General features: G+C 41.0%; 1 protein-coding gene across 2 annotated transcripts; it reads left to right on the top strand.

Annotated features, from left to right (window-relative positions):
• Positions 1-2850: 2850 nt before the first annotated feature.
• Positions 2851-20105, top strand: LOC133129229 (C-C chemokine receptor type 6-like). 2 transcript variants are annotated; one of them, XM_061243169.1, is made up of 3 exons: positions 2851-2950; positions 12709-12834; positions 18059-20105. In XM_061243169.1, the coding sequence occupies exon 3, from the start codon at positions 18121-18123 to the stop codon at positions 19264-19266; it is 1146 nt and encodes a 381-aa protein (XP_061099153.1). In that variant the 5' UTR covers positions 2851-2950; positions 12709-12834; positions 18059-18120; the 3' UTR covers positions 19267-20105. The 2 variants fall into 2 exon arrangements, with proteins under 2 accessions (XP_061099153.1, XP_061099154.1); XM_061243170.1 differs by lacking the exon at positions 12709-12834 and having other exon boundaries at positions 2863-2950.
• The last annotated feature ends 293 nt before the right edge of the window (positions 20106-20398 follow it).

A 20398-nucleotide genomic window follows, 5' to 3' on the forward strand; every position in this document is an offset into this window, starting at 1 on the left:
TAATAAGAGTAATACATGGATTGTATGTCAAATAATAATGTAGGAGCATCTGCTAAAGGCCAAACATGTCTAATGTAAGGTAAAATGTAAGTCCTGTGTCACTCTTTGTCAAAGGTACTGTACTGCTTCTCAGGGCTGTTCTGTAATGGCTGCCATTTGTGTCTCTTGTAGCTCACTTCTTTCAGCAGGTTGGTGATTGGTGGGTGTGCCTTGGTCACTCCAGAAGCGGCACCTGGAGCTTTATTAATTCCTTATTAAAGATGACCTGCTTTGGGGCAGGTCATCTTACACCTGTTGTCATCAACAGCTTGTTATACACTCAGTCAGCAACTTATTAAGTATTTATTCACCATTTATTGGTCTTCTGCAGATGTAGCCTATCCACTTATAGATTTGAAGTGTTGTGTGTTCCGAGACGCTCTTCTGCATACAACTGTTTTAATGAGTAGTTATTTGCGTTACTGTCGCCTTCCTGTCAGCTTCGACTAGTCTGGCCCTCCTCTTCTGGCCTCTCTCATTTACAACACGTTTTTGCCCACAGAACTGCTGCTCACTGGATGTTTTTTGTCTTTGGCACCATTCCCTGCAAACTCTAGAGACTATTTTGTGTGAACATCAGCGGTTTCTGAGATACTCAAACCACCCTGTCTGGCACCAACAATCATTCCATGGTCAAAGTCACTCAGATCATATTTCTTCCCCATTCTGACATTTGGTCTGAAAAACAGCTGAACCTCTTGACCATGTCTGCATGCTTTTATGCATTTAGATGCTGCCACCTGATTGCCTGTTGCATTAACAAGCTGGTGTACTGGTCTACCTAATAAATTGCTCACTGAGTGTATGTTTGCACCTTCAATATTGCAATATGGCCAGCATCAATCACTCCGCTTTCTACTTTTTATCTTTTTTTCATGTCTCATTTTCCTGTTCACGACTAAACGAGCGGTCATAACAACACATTTCTGCATGTTGGTACAAACTACACATTTTATCATACAGATTCAAATCAATTCAGAGACATCAAAAGTTCTACCTGAGTGAACGCTCTGCGGGTTTGGCTTTGGCGGTGGCATTGTTTCATATCTCATGAAGAGAGCTAGTGAGGTTTTCTAAATCACATCAATGGTCTTAATCCATGATACGCATCCTAAACCCTGAACTCAAGGTACTTCACAAAACAAAATATAAAAAACGGACTCAGGTGATCTAGGGTCAGTGTTTAGGAGCAATATATAATATCTGTTGGTGTTGGTTACATCTTTCCGGTTTTGCTATCTTTTGAGTCAATGCTGACTTATCAGACAAAAACATACCCAATACTTCCTCTCCTGAGGGATGTGGCTCACTGCATACCAGTATCTGTTCTAAGATCAGTGCTCCTGTCTCATCTCTGTTTTTAAACAAATATCCTCATACAGTATGATCATAAAAATGCCAAAATGCCTGTCACTACTTAAATGGAATAATGTCTTGGAAGACATTAATTTTAATGGTTATAAGTGGTTACAAGTAGAAGATTGTTAAAAAGTACACTGCTTCTCAGTATTCATTGTGTTGAGACTAAGGGCATTCTAGTTTTGGAAACAGGACATTTATGTTGTATATTTGACTGTTTTTAATATTCCGTTTCTTTTTTTTCAGTGTGTTGGGCCAGAATTATACCACTAATCCACCAGCAGGTGACACCAAATCCTAAGAACAATTCTTCATGAACCTCATATTCATTTGTGTTTAGTAAACCATCACCAGCTGACAAATCATATTCACCTGCTGGCACAAAAAATGTATGCATTATAATACTTCTTACCAAAATGCATACCACAAGGTCAACTCTGTGAATTGAGTTGAAATAAGACATGTTTTGTTATAATTACATTATTAAACAAGACTATTCCAATAAATGCACAAATGTGTACAGATCCGGTCCTGGAGGGCCAAACTGGTTTTTGTTCCTAACAGCTCTAGAAATTATGCTGGTTCACTCCTGTACTTGAGCAGAGTAAAAACTTTAGGATATACTTAAAGTCTGCAGCTGGTGCACATACAAATGTCTGATGAAGACATTATTTAGCCAATTAAATAATTCAGAGCAGAAGTTGCAATAAATCAATATGATATGTTTGTTAATGATTTTGCAGCAAGTGGCCTGAAAATGTGTCCGTATTCAATATCTTTTACACATCTGACCTAACCTCTTCACCTCAATTCTGTGATTGCAATAAGGTTGTAATTTAGTACCATAGATAATACGAGCTCGGTGGAATCCATTCTCACCATATATTGTCAATTTAGTCAACAGAACTCAATTAAATGGTTAGTCATTTGACACTATTCCCTTGTTGAAGGACAGCTCTGTTAAACTCTATGGTCCTACTGTGGACCACTGTCACTCTCTGTGACCCTACTGTGGACCAGAGTCACTTACACTCACTTTCTCTCCTCTAGTCAGCGCACCTGTAACTAAAAACCATGTATACTGTCCCTCATACACCATACTTTCAAGTGTCCCTTTAGTATGAAAGGCTTAGCAAGTAATGCTAGAAACTATCAAATGTTTGGTCACGTGTGTAGGCAGTGACATCATGCAGGTACAGAGAAAAAAATTAAATCATCAGTGAAATATGCTGGAGGAGGGGCCACAGACAGAAAACGTACTTGTGCACATGCATACTACACACACACACACACACACACACGCACACACACACAAACACTTGCAAGTGCACAGAACAGACTGGTTAGAATACATTCCAACCCTGTGACTTAACCTGATCGCAATCCTGCAGCTCTTCCTTAAGAACAGGTACATATAATCCCAGGCTAGCGCATGCCTATGCACACAGTAGACTCAGCTCTCAGGGGCTACAGAGAAGAAGGTTTCCTCAGCAGCCATCATCTCCAGGCAGCTGGAGAGTCTGGCAGCACAATCTTAAACCACTCGGTGCTGGTAAGTTTAATTTATACAATAAATAATGGAATGGTTAATGCTGTGCATGCCTTTCTTCTTAACTGACCAATTCACAATTTAATCTTATTGAAAATAGACATTTATAAAGGTGGAAGAAACATTTGGAAGGCAAAAAGAAAATCTTTTGATACCTGTTAACTCAATATGCTTTGCAGTCAGTTAAAACACAATAACTCACTACAGTAAGCTACAGTAAAGTACACAATAGTAATCTCAGTGCAACCTGCACATTGAGTCTGGGAAATAATGTGTTATTATTATTATTATTATTATTATTATTATTATTATTATTATTATGTTGATGTTTCTGAGGATGCTGTGAATTTTGAAGAACCTGCAAAGGACATCTCTGCCTTCTCTTACATGTAACTGCCTGCTTTGCTGAAAAAAATGTATTGTAAGCCCCAGTGTAAACCAGGAGAGCAAGCCTGTTCTGTAAACACCACATGTATCACATTCAGCCTACCTCTCACTTCCCAAAAGAAAGTGGATGGTGTACAATGGACTGTTGTCCCAGCAAAGGTATCTGCGGACAGGAAAACTATATATCATGGTGGCGCTTAATTTGTGTATAGCATATAAATATATAATACTTTTAACTTAAAAAAAAAATATATAATAATAATAATAATATATATATATATATATATATATATATATATATATATATATATATATATATATATATATATATATACACGTGGACAAAATTGTTGGTACCCCTCTGTTAATGAAAGAAAAACCCACAATGGTCACTGTCGTGAGCCACGGACCCCTTGCCAAGCTCAGACCTCACGTTCCCATGAGCAGTACCCCACGAGGAGGTGTCTCGGGGACGAACTGAAGTACTCCGAACGTTCTGGAGCCCTGGTAAGTTCTACTGAACTTCCAGCCCAGTCTCGAAGTGAAGGGTGTGATGCAAATCTGGTATTCGATGTCCTGTATTCAATGTATTCCTCTAAAGAATCTTTATCACATATGATTATAGTAAGATATACTTTATTATAATCAATCAAAAGAATAGAGTTATACAGATTACAGTGTAAATATCATCTTTCAGTTTGCTGATCACATGCAAGTTACATATACCCCTTTAGCTCTTTCTAATTTACCTTTCCACCATGATGTTTAAAAGTCAAGGTACACCCCTCAAATACCCATCATCCTCTTTGGCCTTTACCTTATCTTATGGCTCCCCCTTCATGGAGATAAAAGCTACTGAACTTCCATTAATACAATGGGTATGAACACCCCTAAAGTCTACTACTTATTTATATCGTATATAGTATCTTACTAAAAAATAAAAGACATAAAAATAAAAGGAAACTTATAATGTATTACTTCTATGTATTACTTTTCCTACTTCTACAAGTAATATAGATTATAATTACCACCCATGCCCTAAATATAGCCATCTCGTTTTCTGTGGGATTTGATCCCTCAAATGATCCCTTGCTGTTGATGAGCTCTTTAAACAGCTGCATTGGCTTGGGAATCTGGGGCAGGATCAGGACCCAGACTTTCGAAAGACGTCACTTTGCACGTCGTACTTCTCCTGCCTGTTGTATGGGATGTGCACTGGTATGTCTTCGAACACGTCGGGGGTTTTGCAGTGCAGCCGCAGCATATGCCTCTCCTCACTGACACTGAGGTTAGGGGGGGAGGCTTCAGGTTCTTGTGTGGGTCCAGCAGGAAGGTGTTCTGTAGCGTGGAGGAACCCCGTGTCCCGTCTGTTGGCCTCCAGGTGCAGTTCAAGGCTCCAAGGCATGTCGTAAAAGCCCTTTAACTCTTTCACCAGCTTTTCTGTATGATGAGGGAAGCGCATGAACACCTCTTCGACATCAGTCCCGCTGCCACAACTCTTGGGCTGAGTCCGCACCGCGTACATCACTCCTCTCTCCATATCCATATCCTGGAGTGGCGCGCAGAGGGAGCGCACCACTCCAGCTTGACTACAGCTGTCTTGTGTTGCTCTCTCTTCAACAGCCCATAGATATCTTCTGAAGCAAAATTCTAAGATCATATCCTAAGGTCTAAAAGCTTATTCCTTATATATCTTTTTTGCATACAAAAGTGTACCTTTTTGATAAGAAATGTCCCCAATATTTCAAGCGGGAAGACATTTATCTCTTATGTAACTTGTTTTTTAATGACCATATTCATTATTTATGTTTTTCCCACTGTCATTTTCTCATACCTCAAAAGAAATTTCCCCAATACTTTATCTCATGTGCCCCTCCGGTTTGGGAATTTCCACCATCTTAATATACGAGTGGAAAAACACTAGCTTTTTTGTATTTTTTTAAGGAACCTATTCATCACTGGTGTCTGTTTCAATTTCATAGTCTCTCCTTGACTTCCTCCACACCTTGATCTCATGCAAGCCAGAAGTTAGTGCCTGCCACCATCTCAATACACTCTTCAAGTGCCCCTTATTGTGGCGCCTTAAGGGATCTACAAAGGACATCCAGCTAATAGCTGAGTGTAATTCATCATTTAACTCCTCCACTGTTAGTCCTTTGAATCTATCCGATAAATTATTGGTGCTATAAGCAGGAAGGCCCTTGAAGCCTCTTAATATTCTTTCGGTATTGACATCCCTTCCGTTTTCCTTATTTATTTTCTTTAGCCAGGCATTGTGCCCCTCCCCTGTAGGATTGGGGTATTCTCAGTCAGAACTTTAACCTTGCTCCTTAAAACCCTAAATCTAAGTCCCCCGACTTCAGACTCCTCTACTGACAAGTATGGCTGCTCATTATCTCTGAACCACATATTTTTCTTCTTACGGGCGTTCTTACTACCACCTCAATGGCGTGTGCGAGGGGTTAACAATGCATTCCTTCCTAACCCATCCCCCGTCAATCTCTCATAAGGGGGGCCTAGGGCCGGGTCCTCGACAACTGAAATAACTTGAAACTGACAAAAGTAATAATAAATACTTTGTTTTGAATTGTGGTTCAACAGAATCATTTTAAAAAACAAACTAATTAAACAGGCCTGGACAAAAATGAAAAAGATTGAACAAAATTTGGCCATAGGGACATGTTAAACTAAGGTGTGTCCTCTAATTAGCATCACAGGTGTCTTCAAACTTGTAATCAGTCAGTCTGCCTATTTAAAGGGTGACAAGTAGTCACTGTGCTGTTTGGTGACATGGTGTGTACCACACTGAACATGGACCACAGAAAGCGAAGGAGAGAGTTGTCTGAGGAGAGACAACTTAGAAAGATTAGAAAGAAAATTATAGACAAGCAAGTTAAAAGGCAAAGGCTATAAGACCATCTCCAAGCAGCTTGATGTTCCTGTGCTAATGTGTAATGTTGCACATATTATTCAGAAGTTTAAGGTCCACGGGACTGTAGCCAACCTCCCTGGACATGGCCGCAAGAGGAAAATTGATGACAAATTGAAGAGACGGATAATACGAATGGTAACTAAAGAGCTTAGAACAACATCCAAAGAAATTAAAGGTGAACTCCAAGGTCAAGGTACATCAGTGTCAGATTGCACCATCCGTCATTGTTTGAGCCAAAGTGGACTTCATGGGAGAAGACCAAGGAGGACACCACTGTTGAAAGCAAATCATAAAAAAGCGAGACTGGAATTTGCCTAAATGCATATTGACAAGCCACAAAGCTTCTGGGAAAATGTCCTTTGGACAGATGAGACAAAACTGGAGCTTTTTGGCAAGGCACATCAACTCTATGTTCACAGACGCAAAAATGAAGCATACCAAGAAAAGAACACTGTCCCTACTGTGAAACATGGAGGAGGCTCGGTTATGTTCTGGGGCTGCTATGTTCTGGGGCTGCATCTGGCACAGGGTGTCTTGAATCTGTGCAGGGTACAATGAAATCTCAAGACTATCAAAGCATTCTGGAGAGAAATGTGCTGCCTAGTGTCAGAAAGCTTTGTCTCAATCGCAGGTCATGGGTCTTCCAACAGGATAATGACCCAAAACACACAGCTAAAAACACCCAAGAATGGCTAAGAGCAAAACATTGGACTATTCTGAAGTGGCCTTCTATGAGCCCTGATCTAAATCCTATTGAACATCTGTGGAAGGAGTATTGCTCACAAATACCTGGGCCAAAATACCTGTTGACAGGTGCAGAAGTCTCATTGGCAGTTGTCGAGGACCCGGCCCTAGGCCCCCCTGATGAGAGATTGACGGGGGATGGGTTAGAAAGGAATGCATTGTTAACCCCTCGCACACGCCATCGAGGTGGTAGTAAGAACGCCCATAAGAAGAAAAATATGTGGTTCAGAGAATGAGCAGCCATGCTTGTCAGTAGAGGAGTCTGAAGTCGGGGGACTTAGATTTAGGGTTTTAAGGAGCAAGGTTAAAGTTCTGACTGAGAATACCCCAACCCTACAGGGGAGGGGCACAATGCCTGGCTAAAGAAAAACAAAAATAAGGAAAACGGAAGGGACGTCAATACCGAAAGAAAATTAAGAGGCTTCAAGGGCCTTCCTGAGGATAACACAAATAACTTATCGAATAGATTTAAAGGACTGACTATAGAGGAGTTGAATGATGAATTACACTCAGCTATTAGCTGGATGACCTTTGTAGACCCCTTAAGGCGCCACAAAAAGGGGCACCTAAAGAGGGTGTTGGGATGGTGGCAGGCTTTAACGTCTGGCTTACATGAAATCAAAGTTTGGAGGAAGTCAAGGAGAGATTATGAAACTGACACAGACACCAGTGATGAATAGGTTCATTAAAAACAACATAAGGGCTAGTGTTTTTCCACTCATATATTAAGTTGGGGGAAATTCCCAAACCAGAGGGGCCCATGAAATAAAATATTGGGGACAGTTCTTTTGAGGTATGAGAAAATGACAATTGGAAAAACAGAAATAATTAATATGATCATTAAAAAACAGGTTATATAAAAGATAAATGTCTTCCCGCTTGACATAATGGGGGCATTTCTTATCAAAAAAGGTACACTTTTGTATGCAAAAAAGATATATAAGGGATAAGTTTTTAGACCTTAGAGCAGGATCCCAGAATTTGGCTTCAGAAGATATCTACGAGCTGTTGAAGAGAGAGCAACGCAAGACAGTCAAGCTGGAGTGGCGCGCTCCCTCTGCGCGCCACTCCAGGATATGGATATGGAGAGAGGAGTGACGTACGCGGTGCGGACTCAGGTGAAGAAAGAGCCACGCAGAACAATTATAACCAAGCTGGAGTGGTAATTATAATCTATATTACTTGTAGAAGTAGGAAAAGTAACATATTATAAGTTTACTTTTATATATCTTTTATTTCTTATTAGGATACTATATAAAGTAGAAAAATGTAGAGAAATTATCATATTTAGATAAATATAATATTATAGGAATAGTTTCTTTTTAAACGTCAAGAAGGGGGAGCTATAGGATAAGGCTAAGGCCAAAGAGGATGGATATAGGAAGGGTGTACCTTGATTTTTAAACATCGTGGTGGAAAGGTAATTTAGAAAGAGCTAAGAGGGGTATATGTAACTTGCATGTGATTAGCAAACTGCAAAAGATGATATGTACACTGTAATCTGTACAACTCTATTCTTTTGATTGATTATAATAAAATATATCTTACTATAATCATATGTGACAAAGAGTCTTTAGAGGAAATACATTGAATACAGGACATCGATTACCAGATTTGCATCACACCCTTCACTTCGAGACTGGGCTGGAAGTTCAGTAGAACTTACCAGGGCTCCAGGACGTTCGGAGTACTTGAGTTCGTCCCCGAGACACCTCATGGTGAGGTACTGCTCGTGGGAACGTGAGGTCTGAGCTCGGCAAGGGGTCCGTGGCTCACGACAATTTTGGCGCCCAACGTGGGGCTCGAGTCGATTACTGGCACTGACGAGAAAGGTGATAGGCACCTAAGTAGTGAAACCGTAATACTCGAACTCGAAAGGAATCTAGAAAATATAGAATAAGCTACAATATTAGAAGACTGTATAGGACAGTAAATTCTAATAAAGTAGGGACTAAACAAGTCGTGTCTCCGACAGAGGGAGAGGCGTTGGTTCAAAAAATACATGAAGAGAATGGACATTTCTCTTTTAATGTAATTAAGAAACAGAATAGGTTACATATACCCAAGATTCGTGCACTGGGTACACCCTTATCCATCCTCTGCGGCTAGGTATGGGAAGACAGGTTCTAGCCAGGCTAGAAAGATTGGCAGGCTCTCCTCGATGGAAGGAACAGTTTCCTGGTTACACGATGCATCCCTGAACCTGAAAGGGGTGAAGTTCCGAAGATGTAAGAGACATTGCCCATTTCACGCTGCGAGGAGGCATGCGGGGATGCCTGGAATGCGTCTGCTTCAACATGAAGACAACGCTCAGGAATGGACAGGACTTTGGATACGAGGCTCCTGTAAAGGAGTGGCTTTTGGGACTATTGGTTGCATCATTGTTTTATTCTTTTATTTTTTGTTTTTATATTAGCACACTGCGGATGTGCAACTGTCTAAAATGAGGTGGCTAACGATGGAGTGAGGCACGAAACAGGCACATTACTGTTGGATAAGCTTGCTATGTGTGTGGCTTAGAAGCCGCAAAAGAGGGAAATGATATAGAATATTTTCCATAGTTATTCCTAGTTATTCTATGATAATCTTATGAATCAGTATGATTATCTTATGTTATTCTATGTATCAAGATGAGCAAAGTAGACAAATTATTTTATCTTTGAACATGTTATCATTTATATGATAAAAGGAGGGATTATGGAAGAAAAGTATAATATAACCTAGGATTTATATATACAGATATGTATTCTCATGCATATAGTCAGAGGACTTCTTAAAAGAATAAATTGTTCTTGTGACAGATAACCAGAAAAAATGTAAGGGAGGGGTGAGTGCTCTCCTCAGCTTACGTCATATAGGCATATGTGCAGGAGATAGGGCAGAACACTCTCCCATTGGTAGGTGTGCTCATGGGCTTGATTGATGATAAAAAACAATGAGGAGGATGACAGATGGGAGCCCAGTTAGTACTTGGTACTCCCTACCGTTTGATACTTGGATATTAAAGTTATGTGAGTTAATTGAGAGGCACTTACGGGCTAAGATTGGCTTAGTGCGAGGGGTTGAAGGGGGTGTCGAGGACCCGGCCCTAGGCCCCCCTGATGAGAGATTGACGGGGGATGGGTTAGAAAGGAATGCATTGTTAACCCCTCGCACACGCCATCGAGGTGGTAGTAAGAACGCCCGTAAGAAGAAAAATATGTGGTTCAGAGAATGAGCAGCCATGCTTGTCAGTAGAGGAGTCTGAAGTCGGGGGACTTAGATTTAGGGTTTTAAGGAGCAAGGTTAAAGTTCTGACTGAGAATACCCCAACCCTACAGGGGAGGGGCACAATGCCTGGCTAAAGAAAAACAAAAATAAGGAAAACGGAAGGGACGTCAATACCGAAAGAAAATTAAGAGGCTTCAAGGGCCTTCCTGAGGATAACACAAATAACTTATCGAATAGATTTAAAGGACTGACTATAGAGGAGTTGAATGATGAATTACACTCAGCTATTAGCTGGATGACCTTTGTAGACCCCTTAAGGCGCCACAAAAAGGGGCACCTAAAGAGGGTGTTGGGATGGTGGCAGGCTTTAACGTCTGGCTTACATGAAATCAAAGTTTGGAGGAAGTCAAGGAGAGATTATGAAACTGACACAGACACCAGTGATGAATAGGTTCATTAAAAACAACATAAGGGCTAGTGTTTTTCCACTCATATATTAAGTTGGGGGAAATTCCCAAACCAGAGGGGCCCATGAAATAAAATATTGGGGACAGTTCTTTTGAGGTATGAGAAAATGACAATTGGAAAAACAGAAATAATTAATATGATCATTAAAAAACAGGTTATATAAAAGATAAATGTCTTCCCGCTTGACATAATGGGGGCATTTCTTATCAAAAAAGGTACACTTTTGTATGCAAAAAAGATATATAAGGGATAAGTTTTTAGACCTTAGAGCAGGATCCCAGAATTTGGCTTCAGAAGATATCTACGAGCTGTTGAAGAGAGAGCAACGCAAGACAGTCAAGCTGGAGTGGCGCGCTCCCTCTGCGCGCCACTCCAGGATATGGATATGGAGAGAGGAGTGACGTACGCGGTGCGGACTCAGGTGAAGAAAGAGCCACGCAGAACAATTATAACCAAGCTGGAGTGGTAATTATAATCTATATTACTTGTAGAAGTAGGAAAAGTAACATATTATAAGTTTACTTTTATATATCTTTTATTTCTTATTAGGGTACTATATAAAGTAGAAAAATGTAGAGAAGTTATCATATTTAGATAAATATAATATTATAGGAATAGTTTCTTTTTAAACGTCAAGAAGGGGGAGCTATAGGATAAGGCTAAGGCCAAAGAGGATGGATATAGGAAGGGTGTACCTTGATTTTTAAACATCGTGGTGGAAAGGTAATTTAGAAAGAGCTAAGAGGGGTATATGTAACTTGCATGTGATTAGCAAACTGCAAAAGATGATATGTACACTGTAATCTGTACAACTCTATTCTTTTGATTGATTATAATAAAGTATATCTTACTATAATCATATGTGATAAAGATTCTTTAGAGGAATACATTGAATACAGGACATCGATTACCAGATTTGCATCACACCCTTCACTTCGAGACTGGGCTGGAAGTTCAGTAGAACTTACCAGGGCTCCAGGACGTTCGGAGTACTTGAGTTCGACCCCGAGACACCTCATGGTGAGGTACTGCTCGTGGGAACGTGAGGTCTGAGCTCGGCAAGGGGTCCGTGGCTCACGACACAGTTACAGAAATCGTTTGATTGCAGTGATTGCCTCAAAAGGTTGTGCAACAAAATATTAAGTTAAGGGTACCATCATTTTTGTCCAGGCCTGTTTCATTAGTTTTTTTTTTTTTAAATGATTCAGTTGAACCACAGTTCAAAAGCAATGTCTGGTTTCCATTGGTTAATTTTCAGTAAATTTTTATTAATTATTATTTTTGTCAGTTTCAAGTTATTTCAGTGACCATTGTGGGTTTTTCTTTCATTAACAGAGGGGTACCAACAATTTTGTCCACGTGTATATATACACACACATTTTTACAGTACTGTGCAAAAGTCTTAGACACCTTTTGCACCATTTTACATTCCACATTAGTAATTTGGCAGAATAGTTAAAAACTGAATCAAATCAATATTTTTCGTGACCACCCTTCAGCGTTAAAACTGCATCACTTCTCTGAGATAGCCAACACTGTCCTACAGTTTTATAAGACAATCAACAGGGAGGTTGTTCCAACCATGTTGGAGAACTTGCCACAGTTCTTCTGCAGACTTTGGTTGGCTCCTTGCTTCTGATCTCAGATAGCCTTGATCAAGTTTTTATGTTAAAATTAGTCAATTGCTTACAGTAATATGTTACTTTTTAAAATGAAATACAAAAACGTCTCAGGAAAGTTAAATCTTTTGGAAAATGAATATTTGGAAATCTCAAATATGTTCTTTTATACTAACACACCCAAAAAAAAAAACATATATATAATAAAGTCTAGGGTGCCGAAGACTTCTGCACAGTACTATACACATATTAACTTTTTTATAAAAAAGAAAGTACTTCCGTGGAGTAACTGTGTAGCTCTAATTTGGTCATAGAAGTAAACTCTAATATAATGATTGTAGCTAAGTTTGGTGGCCCTGAAGGGAAATCCTCACTCACATAACTACCTGCTCTATGTTGAGAAATCCCTGCTCCGCACTGAGGAATCCCTGCTCTGAGGAATGCATACTCTGTACACAGAACTGCCTACACACCTTGAAAAACAGCTCTGTGTACAGAATCCTCCGGTCCGCGGAAAGAACTGTCTGGTAAGTGCACAGAATCACCTGCTCCATGCACAGAACTGTCTGCTCCAGGCATAGAACTGGTAGCCTTTGCCTTAGTTGCCATGGTAACCAAATGCGGATCAATTTAAAACTGGTGAACATCAGCTTAGTAGTTTAGATTGCTGCAAGAGTAGGCATCAGCCAGCTTGCACACAGACAAAAAACTGAGGACTGTTATTTTAAGGCAGTACCTTGGCTCAGTTGTTTGGCCATAAGCTGTCCACTTAATAAGTCCTGCATTGATTGATTGGGTTTAATACACACAGATTGATTTGTATAAAACTATACAAATAAGAGAACTGAAAAGAAGGATGCTTTTGATTAATTTTCCATATAGTCCTATTAAGTAGCCTACTCTTACAACTTGTTGCCTATCAGAGCCATTTCTTTATGTTTCATCAGAATTTTGCATGTAAAAATGTATTTGAGTTATTACCATCAGTTATCATCTTGAACACAAGTGACCATCAGTTATTTTAAATAAAAAACAAGAACAAATACTGCAAATTATAGAAGAAGCAGTATTTCACTATTGTAGCTAAGATCCACCTGTGGGGCCATCATTGGCATAAATATAAAAGCGCTGCCACCAAAAATGTAATTCTCACAAAAATGCTTATGTTTCATTATGTAGTCATGCTGGTTTCTTTTTGGGGTGGAATTTGAAGGAGCCATCATTTATTGATTTAGCAGTCAAGGTCACATGCAATCCAACATGACCACTGTCAAAAATGGGATTCTGACAGAATTGCTCATATCTTATTATGTAGAATAGCAACACTGTTTATCATCATTTATTGAAAATTTTCCAATCATGTTCCACCGAAAACGTATTTCGGCATGGTACAAACAATTGGCATTGCAGTGACCATGACATGCACTCAAAGGTGTGCATTGTGCTTTGTATTTCTTCTTGCACTTACATGATGAGTATAATTGGATGGGTAGAACCCACAAGGCACTGACCCAACACATGTCCACTTTGGTAGATAGCTCAGGCAGAAGATGCTGCTTGAAAGCTTCACTGTTTGCATGCAGGTTTGTAAATTTATGATCCTGGAATTAAAAGATTTGTGTGTTAGTAATATGTAATAGATTGCATTATAACGGATTACTCTGTGATTTAAGATGCATCAAGTGATGCACTTGGACACATAATCAGTGATGTATCGTTGGGTCATTGAGTTTTTCAGGTCTTGCAACATCAGACACTCTCACCAAGGCAACCCAGCCAGGATTGACCAGGTCCCCACTGAATGATCAGTGTAGAAGTAGCATTATCTGACCACAGAACCAACCTCGTGATCCACAGCCATCCTGAAGCAAACTTGGCTCCCTCTTGTGTGGTTTGGATGGCCTTCCTCTTCCATGCTCCAGTGATGCCCAGGAGCAGGTATGCTCCACAGAGTGACTTGCCAACCCCTGCATCCAACCTTCACCTGTCCACAGCCCCACCTGCACCACTGCTGCACCAGTTCCTGGTATTTAGCCCTCTTCATCTTGTTGGCCTCCTCCATCCTGTCTTCGCAAGGCACAGTTAGTTTCAACATGACCACCTGCTTTGATGTTTCTGACAGCAGGAACACATCTGGTCTGAGTGAGGTCACTGCGATAGTGTCTGGGAACTTTAACTGCCAGTCCAATGCTGTCGCAAGGAAACTTGCCAATGTTTTTGGCTGTGGCTGTTCCCCAACTCTGACAAAGGCAATGCTTTGTCTTGTTGAGCAGAGCTGCTTGCTGTTGTTAAAGGCTCCGCAGGTATTTACAGCCACAGCTGTCAGCACCTGGTCAATGGTAACAGCCCTCTCCAAGGCCTTTTTGACTGGAGCTAAGGATGTGCTCCAGGATCCCTCTTCCTTGGTACAGGGGACATGCTGGTGTGTCTTCTCCTTAAGAAGAAGTTAGACAGGGTTGGCAGGACATTGTCTAACACCTGTTTCCACCTCACCCATGCTCATCTGCATACCTCTTGCTGGAGGAGTTATCCTAGTTTGTGGAGCCTATCCTTTACCCGGGCCTCGTCATAGCTCTTCTAATAGTTCTTCTAATCCTCCTCTTTAGGAATCCAGGCACTCTCAGCTCTTCTTAACTGGTGAGCAACTTCACACCCCTGCTAGATGATCCTCAAGCTGTTCCAACAAGTTTTGGGCAGCATTTTGATGCATTGTAAGGCACCCCACATGGCCAAGGGGTTGAGCTGCAACAGGCTGCTTTGACAACCTCTTGGACGACATTCCAGCTGGGAACTCAATTTGAACTCCATTGTGAGGCTTTCCGGGTGTATTAGGATCCTGCCCTCTGTTGGGGTCACTGTAGGTGATCTGGGCAGTACCTCCTTGGGGCAGATGAGATGACTGCTGCACTTCTGCCCAAGTAGTTGTTTGGTAAGCCCAATGGGCTTAGCTATGAAGGCTGCTCACTTCCTTTCTCTCTCTCTCTCTCTCTTTGCCCCTTGTCTGGTGCCACTCACCTGCTGTGTAAAGTCAGTAGCATCTTTCTGAGTATGTCCCACGCCTCAGACAATGGTGGACTCTCCTCCTAACTTGCCAGCTTGAATTGTCACGGCAGGGTTTTAAGCTCCAGCTTGTTGGATCATTACTGCTATCTGATTCTTGGAGTAGGGAGTTCTGGTGACTCTCTCCTTTCCTACACTGAACCTCTCCACCACAAGGCAGAAAATATTTGGCAACATATTTTTGAGTCACCAGTCTACATCCACCCTCTTAGTGGTAGCAACCAGGATTTTCATGCAACTGGAGCCAACCATTCTCCCCCCTCATCAGGCATCCCTGGGGATATTTCTCTTTATTTATCTGGGTTCTTCCTCTAGGAAGATACAGGTTGGGATGCCACTTCTTCATGCCCCAGTTTATGTCTTTCTGTGATGTCACTGTCTGTCCGGTAGTCACCAATCACGTTGTTGATATCCAGGCTATTCCTGGAAGTTACTGGCTAGACCGCATGGAGCTGATTTAAGATACATATAGAGATTCACTGGGACACATTATCACTGATGTATACATAGTGGCTGTGACAGAGTGTCAGGCTTCTTGTGTTAGCGTGGGATGTAAGGGAAGCCTTTTCCCACTAAGAAGACACTAACATTGGAGCCTTCAAGATTGGGTACATGTTCTCAATGAATGTGTTGTAAGACTGTATCACAGTGGAGGCTCCTCCATAGAGGTGGAGGAGGCCTGGCCTCCCCAATAATTTGAGAGAAGAGAGAGATTTAAAAAAAACAATAAATATATTTATTTTATTTATTTATTTTAACAAAAAACATATTTTTTATTTTTTATATTCATATTATTTTAGTTTTGTTCATAAATCTAAATTTTCCCATGGCTAAAACCCAATATTGCAATTGTAAAGCAACAGGCCAGATTTCCCTATCAGTTTGTATTAAGGGAGGCCAGGCCTCCCCTAGGAAATTAGCTTTTCATAGAAGTCAATGTAATGCATTTTTTTTCATGCCAATATGTGATTGGCCAGATCACTGAAAATGGGTGGGCAACGGAGGCCTGGCCTCACCATGCATTGTGTCCAGGGCTGAAAGATTGACATTTTGTTCGTCCAATCACATGCTACTGGTTCATTTGGAATCAACTATCCTTTCCTTTCCTATTCAACACAGAAGCCATTTTGAGAATTCGCTAGTCACTTCAGTCAAACAAACACTCGCCATAGTGGCTACGAGTGTCCTATCAACTTGTGCTTTTCAGGAAATTTAGAGAACACCCCTGGCTATCATCCCTGGAGTTTATAGCTCATTTGGCCAAACACTTTTGCTTAAAACTACCTCGGAAGTCGGCGAGATTCTAGCGCAATTTGAGATCTTGGGCTGGAGATATGCAGATTCCAGATACTAGGGAGTGAGAATGACATTCAATAGGTCATGTTAGACACCATTTGGGATTTATTGAACAGTTTTATTTTTAATGTAGTCCATTTCGTTTTATTACAAGTCAATTTAATAATCTTCCATATCAAATTACCGAATTGTTGCTCTGTGAGGAAATTCACTCTAAATACGAATAGAGTGCTGCCCTCTAGTGGATAACGTTAACGTTAGATAAAGCCAACTGGAACCATATTTTTACATATTTTATATTAAATATATTGAATAAAACTACATATGATAAAGAAAGTGTTATCTTATCTTTTTTATATGCTAAACTTGATTAAATTGGTGATTACATGTTGAAGCTGTAGAAGAATGAAAAATGTAAGCTAAACAAAATTGTTTTTAACTACATAATTAAAATTCCTGCCTTTTACACATGTTCACTTGGCATTTATATTACATCCAAATGTCATTTCTCAGCTTAATTATCAGGCAGGCTCATAGACTTACAGCAATGTCATTTCTTCAGGAAGGCACAAGGCTAAGCTCTGCACAATGAATTTCATCAGCCAGAACTTTCTGACTGTAGCTTACACTCCAAATAGTATGCCTTTGGCCAGCACAAAGACAGATAAGAGAACAGGGAACATTCCATCGCGAGTGAAGTGAGCAAGCGGAAAAAAATGGCCTCCTCAATTCTGGAAGTCACCAGCCTCCACTGCTGTATCACCTCCCCAGTGATGATATTGGAACCCTTGATAGCTTCTACTAACAGGTGAATGGTGTCACAAATAAATGTTATAGCTCCTCCAATCATAGTAAAAAATTTAAAAAAGAATTTCTAATACAATCCATTACCTATTTTTAACACACAGATCTCAGGGTCATCAATTTGCAAACCAAGTAGTGACACTTTCAAGCAGTGGAAAATAAATACATGTATTTGATTGATATATGAAAACCTGCCTTAACTGAGGCATTGTTTACCCTTCGGTCCATATCCCCACCCCAGGGCAGCAAGCACAGTACCACTAGCTGACTGCCCTTTCCCCTCTTGTCTGCAGATGTTGCTGTTGAAACTTTTTAAACAGAATTTCAATCATATATTTTTTGAAGGTATAAATTCTTATAGCAGTTCTTCCTCTGATAGCTATCAATGAATTTAGTTACTGCTGCTTTAAATCTGTGACACAAAACATCACTGTCTGCCAACATGGATGTTATGCATTTTGGTTGTGAGGGATTAAACCCCCTTTCAGACAGTTAACCAGTTTTACACCAATCATTCACACATTGGGTTAGCACCTCATTCAATTTCACAAAATGTGTATTTGTGTAATGTATGCTTCTTTTTACCCACAGAAGTTCCATGTTAAAAAAAGAAGTAATTGTTTTGTCAAACTGCAAACTACAGTGGAGTTGGAATGGATTACTATGTTGGATTGAGAAACCACAGTGATAACCTGGAAGATTATACATATGATGACATTGAAGAGCTTTGTGAGACAGTGAATAACCACAGATTGGAACAGGTTGTTAGACCATATGTGCATTCTGCCATTTGCATCGCAGGTCTGCTGGGAAACATCCTGGTAATCATCACATACGCCTTTTATAAGAGGGCCAAGTCCATGACGGACATGTATCTACTCAATGTGGCCTTCTCTGATGTGCTTTTTGTAGTGACTCTCCCATTGATCATCTACAATGAAGAGTATAACTGGTCCATGGGCACATGGGCTTGCAAACTGCTTCGCAGCATCTACAGCGTCAACCTTTACAGCGGGATGTTGCTGCTGGCCTGCATCAGCGCCGACCGGTACATCGCCATCGTCCAGGCCCGGAAGTCTTTAAGGATCCGCTCACAGGCCCTGGTCTACAGTCGGGTCATCTGCATCGCTGTCTGGGTGCTAGCCCTTGGATTGTCCATCCCCACCTTCGTTTACTATGAGACCTACGGATATAAATACCAATACATTGACTTCAACTTCAACCTCAACAAGACCAGTGCTGATGAGGATACCTTGGATGGCCAGAAAGTGTGCTACTTCAGGTTTGAGGGGAATGGGAACGCACAGCTCATGAAGGTCCTGGTCCCCAGCATGCAAGTGGCTGTGGGCTTCTTTGTCCCCCTGCTGGTCATGGGGTTCTGCTACTCCAGCATCGTCACCACGCTCCTCCCTGCCCGCAACCGCCAGAGGCACAAGGCCGTGCGCATCATCATGGCCGTGGTGGTGGTCTTCATCGCCTGTCATCTGCCTTATAACATCAGCCTCCTGTACTACACGGTGGCCCTGTTTAAGCAGAGGGAATGTGGTGAGGAGGACACCTTGGCAATGGTCCTGACCATCACAGAGACCCTGGCTTACCTGCACAGCTGCCTGAACCCTGTGCTGTATGCCTTTCTAGGGGTCAAGTTCAGGAACCACTTCTGCAAGATCCTGGAAGACCTATGGTGCATGATAAAGAGGTACATGTGTTCTAGGTGCTCCTCTCGATCTGAGTCTTGGTTTTCCAGGAGGTCCACTGAAGGTCCCATTAATAGAAATATGTCCTCTTTTACCATGTAAAATACGTCCTTCCTGAACAGTGTGTTACTGATTACTGTATTCACACAAATTTGACTATGTATTCACCTGAAGATGTGTTAAATTTATTCCACTCTTTGACTAGGATTCAATCGCCATTTGTTGACATGCAATTAAATGCAAAAGTTTTATTTACAAATAGATTTTAGACCGCAAATTTAACCACCAAACTGTTTGTGAGGGGAAATCTAATAAAGATAAAGGAAAAAGAGAGAGTGTCACTGGTAAGCTTAAATTCAGGATTTAGAATTTTATCAAAAACATTGGGCCTCATGGAAGAACCATTTGTATGAACAGATTTGTTTTATATTCCTCCTATTTATGAGTGGTATAAGGTAGGAAAAACATTCATGAGTGGTTTTGACATAACAAAGTGAAGTCATGTAACAAAAGCCTTGCAGTGCATTTCAGCAGTGTCACATCCGTGCCCCTTTTCCATTGTTTTTCCTTTTTTCTGTGTGTCGCTGTGCTTTACTCTGTACTCCCCAGTCTTGGCATTTTCTGTTTCATGCTCTGTGTTAGTGTCTCTTGTTTGCCTTGTCTCTTTGCTGGTTCGTCTTGGCTGTGTTCCGAGTTATTTTCGTTCAACTCTGTTCTCGTCTCTGCTTCCCTGTCCATTTTTTGGATTTTCCTTTAGGCCTGCCTCTTCTGTATTTCTACTCCCTTTGTGTACCTCATGTTCTGTTTTTGGATCTGCAGTCTGTTTTGCCTCGGACAACCTGTCATCGACTTTGCCTGTTACTTGGATTCGGATTCTTGGATTACGTTCTGTACAGTCGCTTGTTTGGACTGCCTTGCAAGTTTTGGACTTGCCTGTGATACCTGGCCTGTGATACGATTACGTATCTGATTATCCCTGTAAAGGCCCGGACACACCAAACCGACGGTCGGCCGTCGGACGTCGGTGGCGCCCTGTCGGCCGAGTCTTTCTGGTGTGGCTGGTGGAGGATGTTGAATCGGCGTTGAAATTGCTGCAAACTGTTTGTTGTGAGCGAGACAATGGCTGCTTCTAGGTCCAACGCAATGCAAACGCATTCCCCGGTCTTCCGGTTTCCATTTTTTGAAAGACAAATACAGACTACCGCCACCTGCTGGTGTGGAGAGTTATTACCTC

The sequence above is a fragment of the Conger conger genome, chromosome 5, assembly GCF_963514075.1.
Source record: "Conger conger chromosome 5, fConCon1.1, whole genome shotgun sequence".
Taxonomy (NCBI): domain Eukaryota; kingdom Metazoa; phylum Chordata; class Actinopteri; order Anguilliformes; family Congridae; genus Conger; species Conger conger.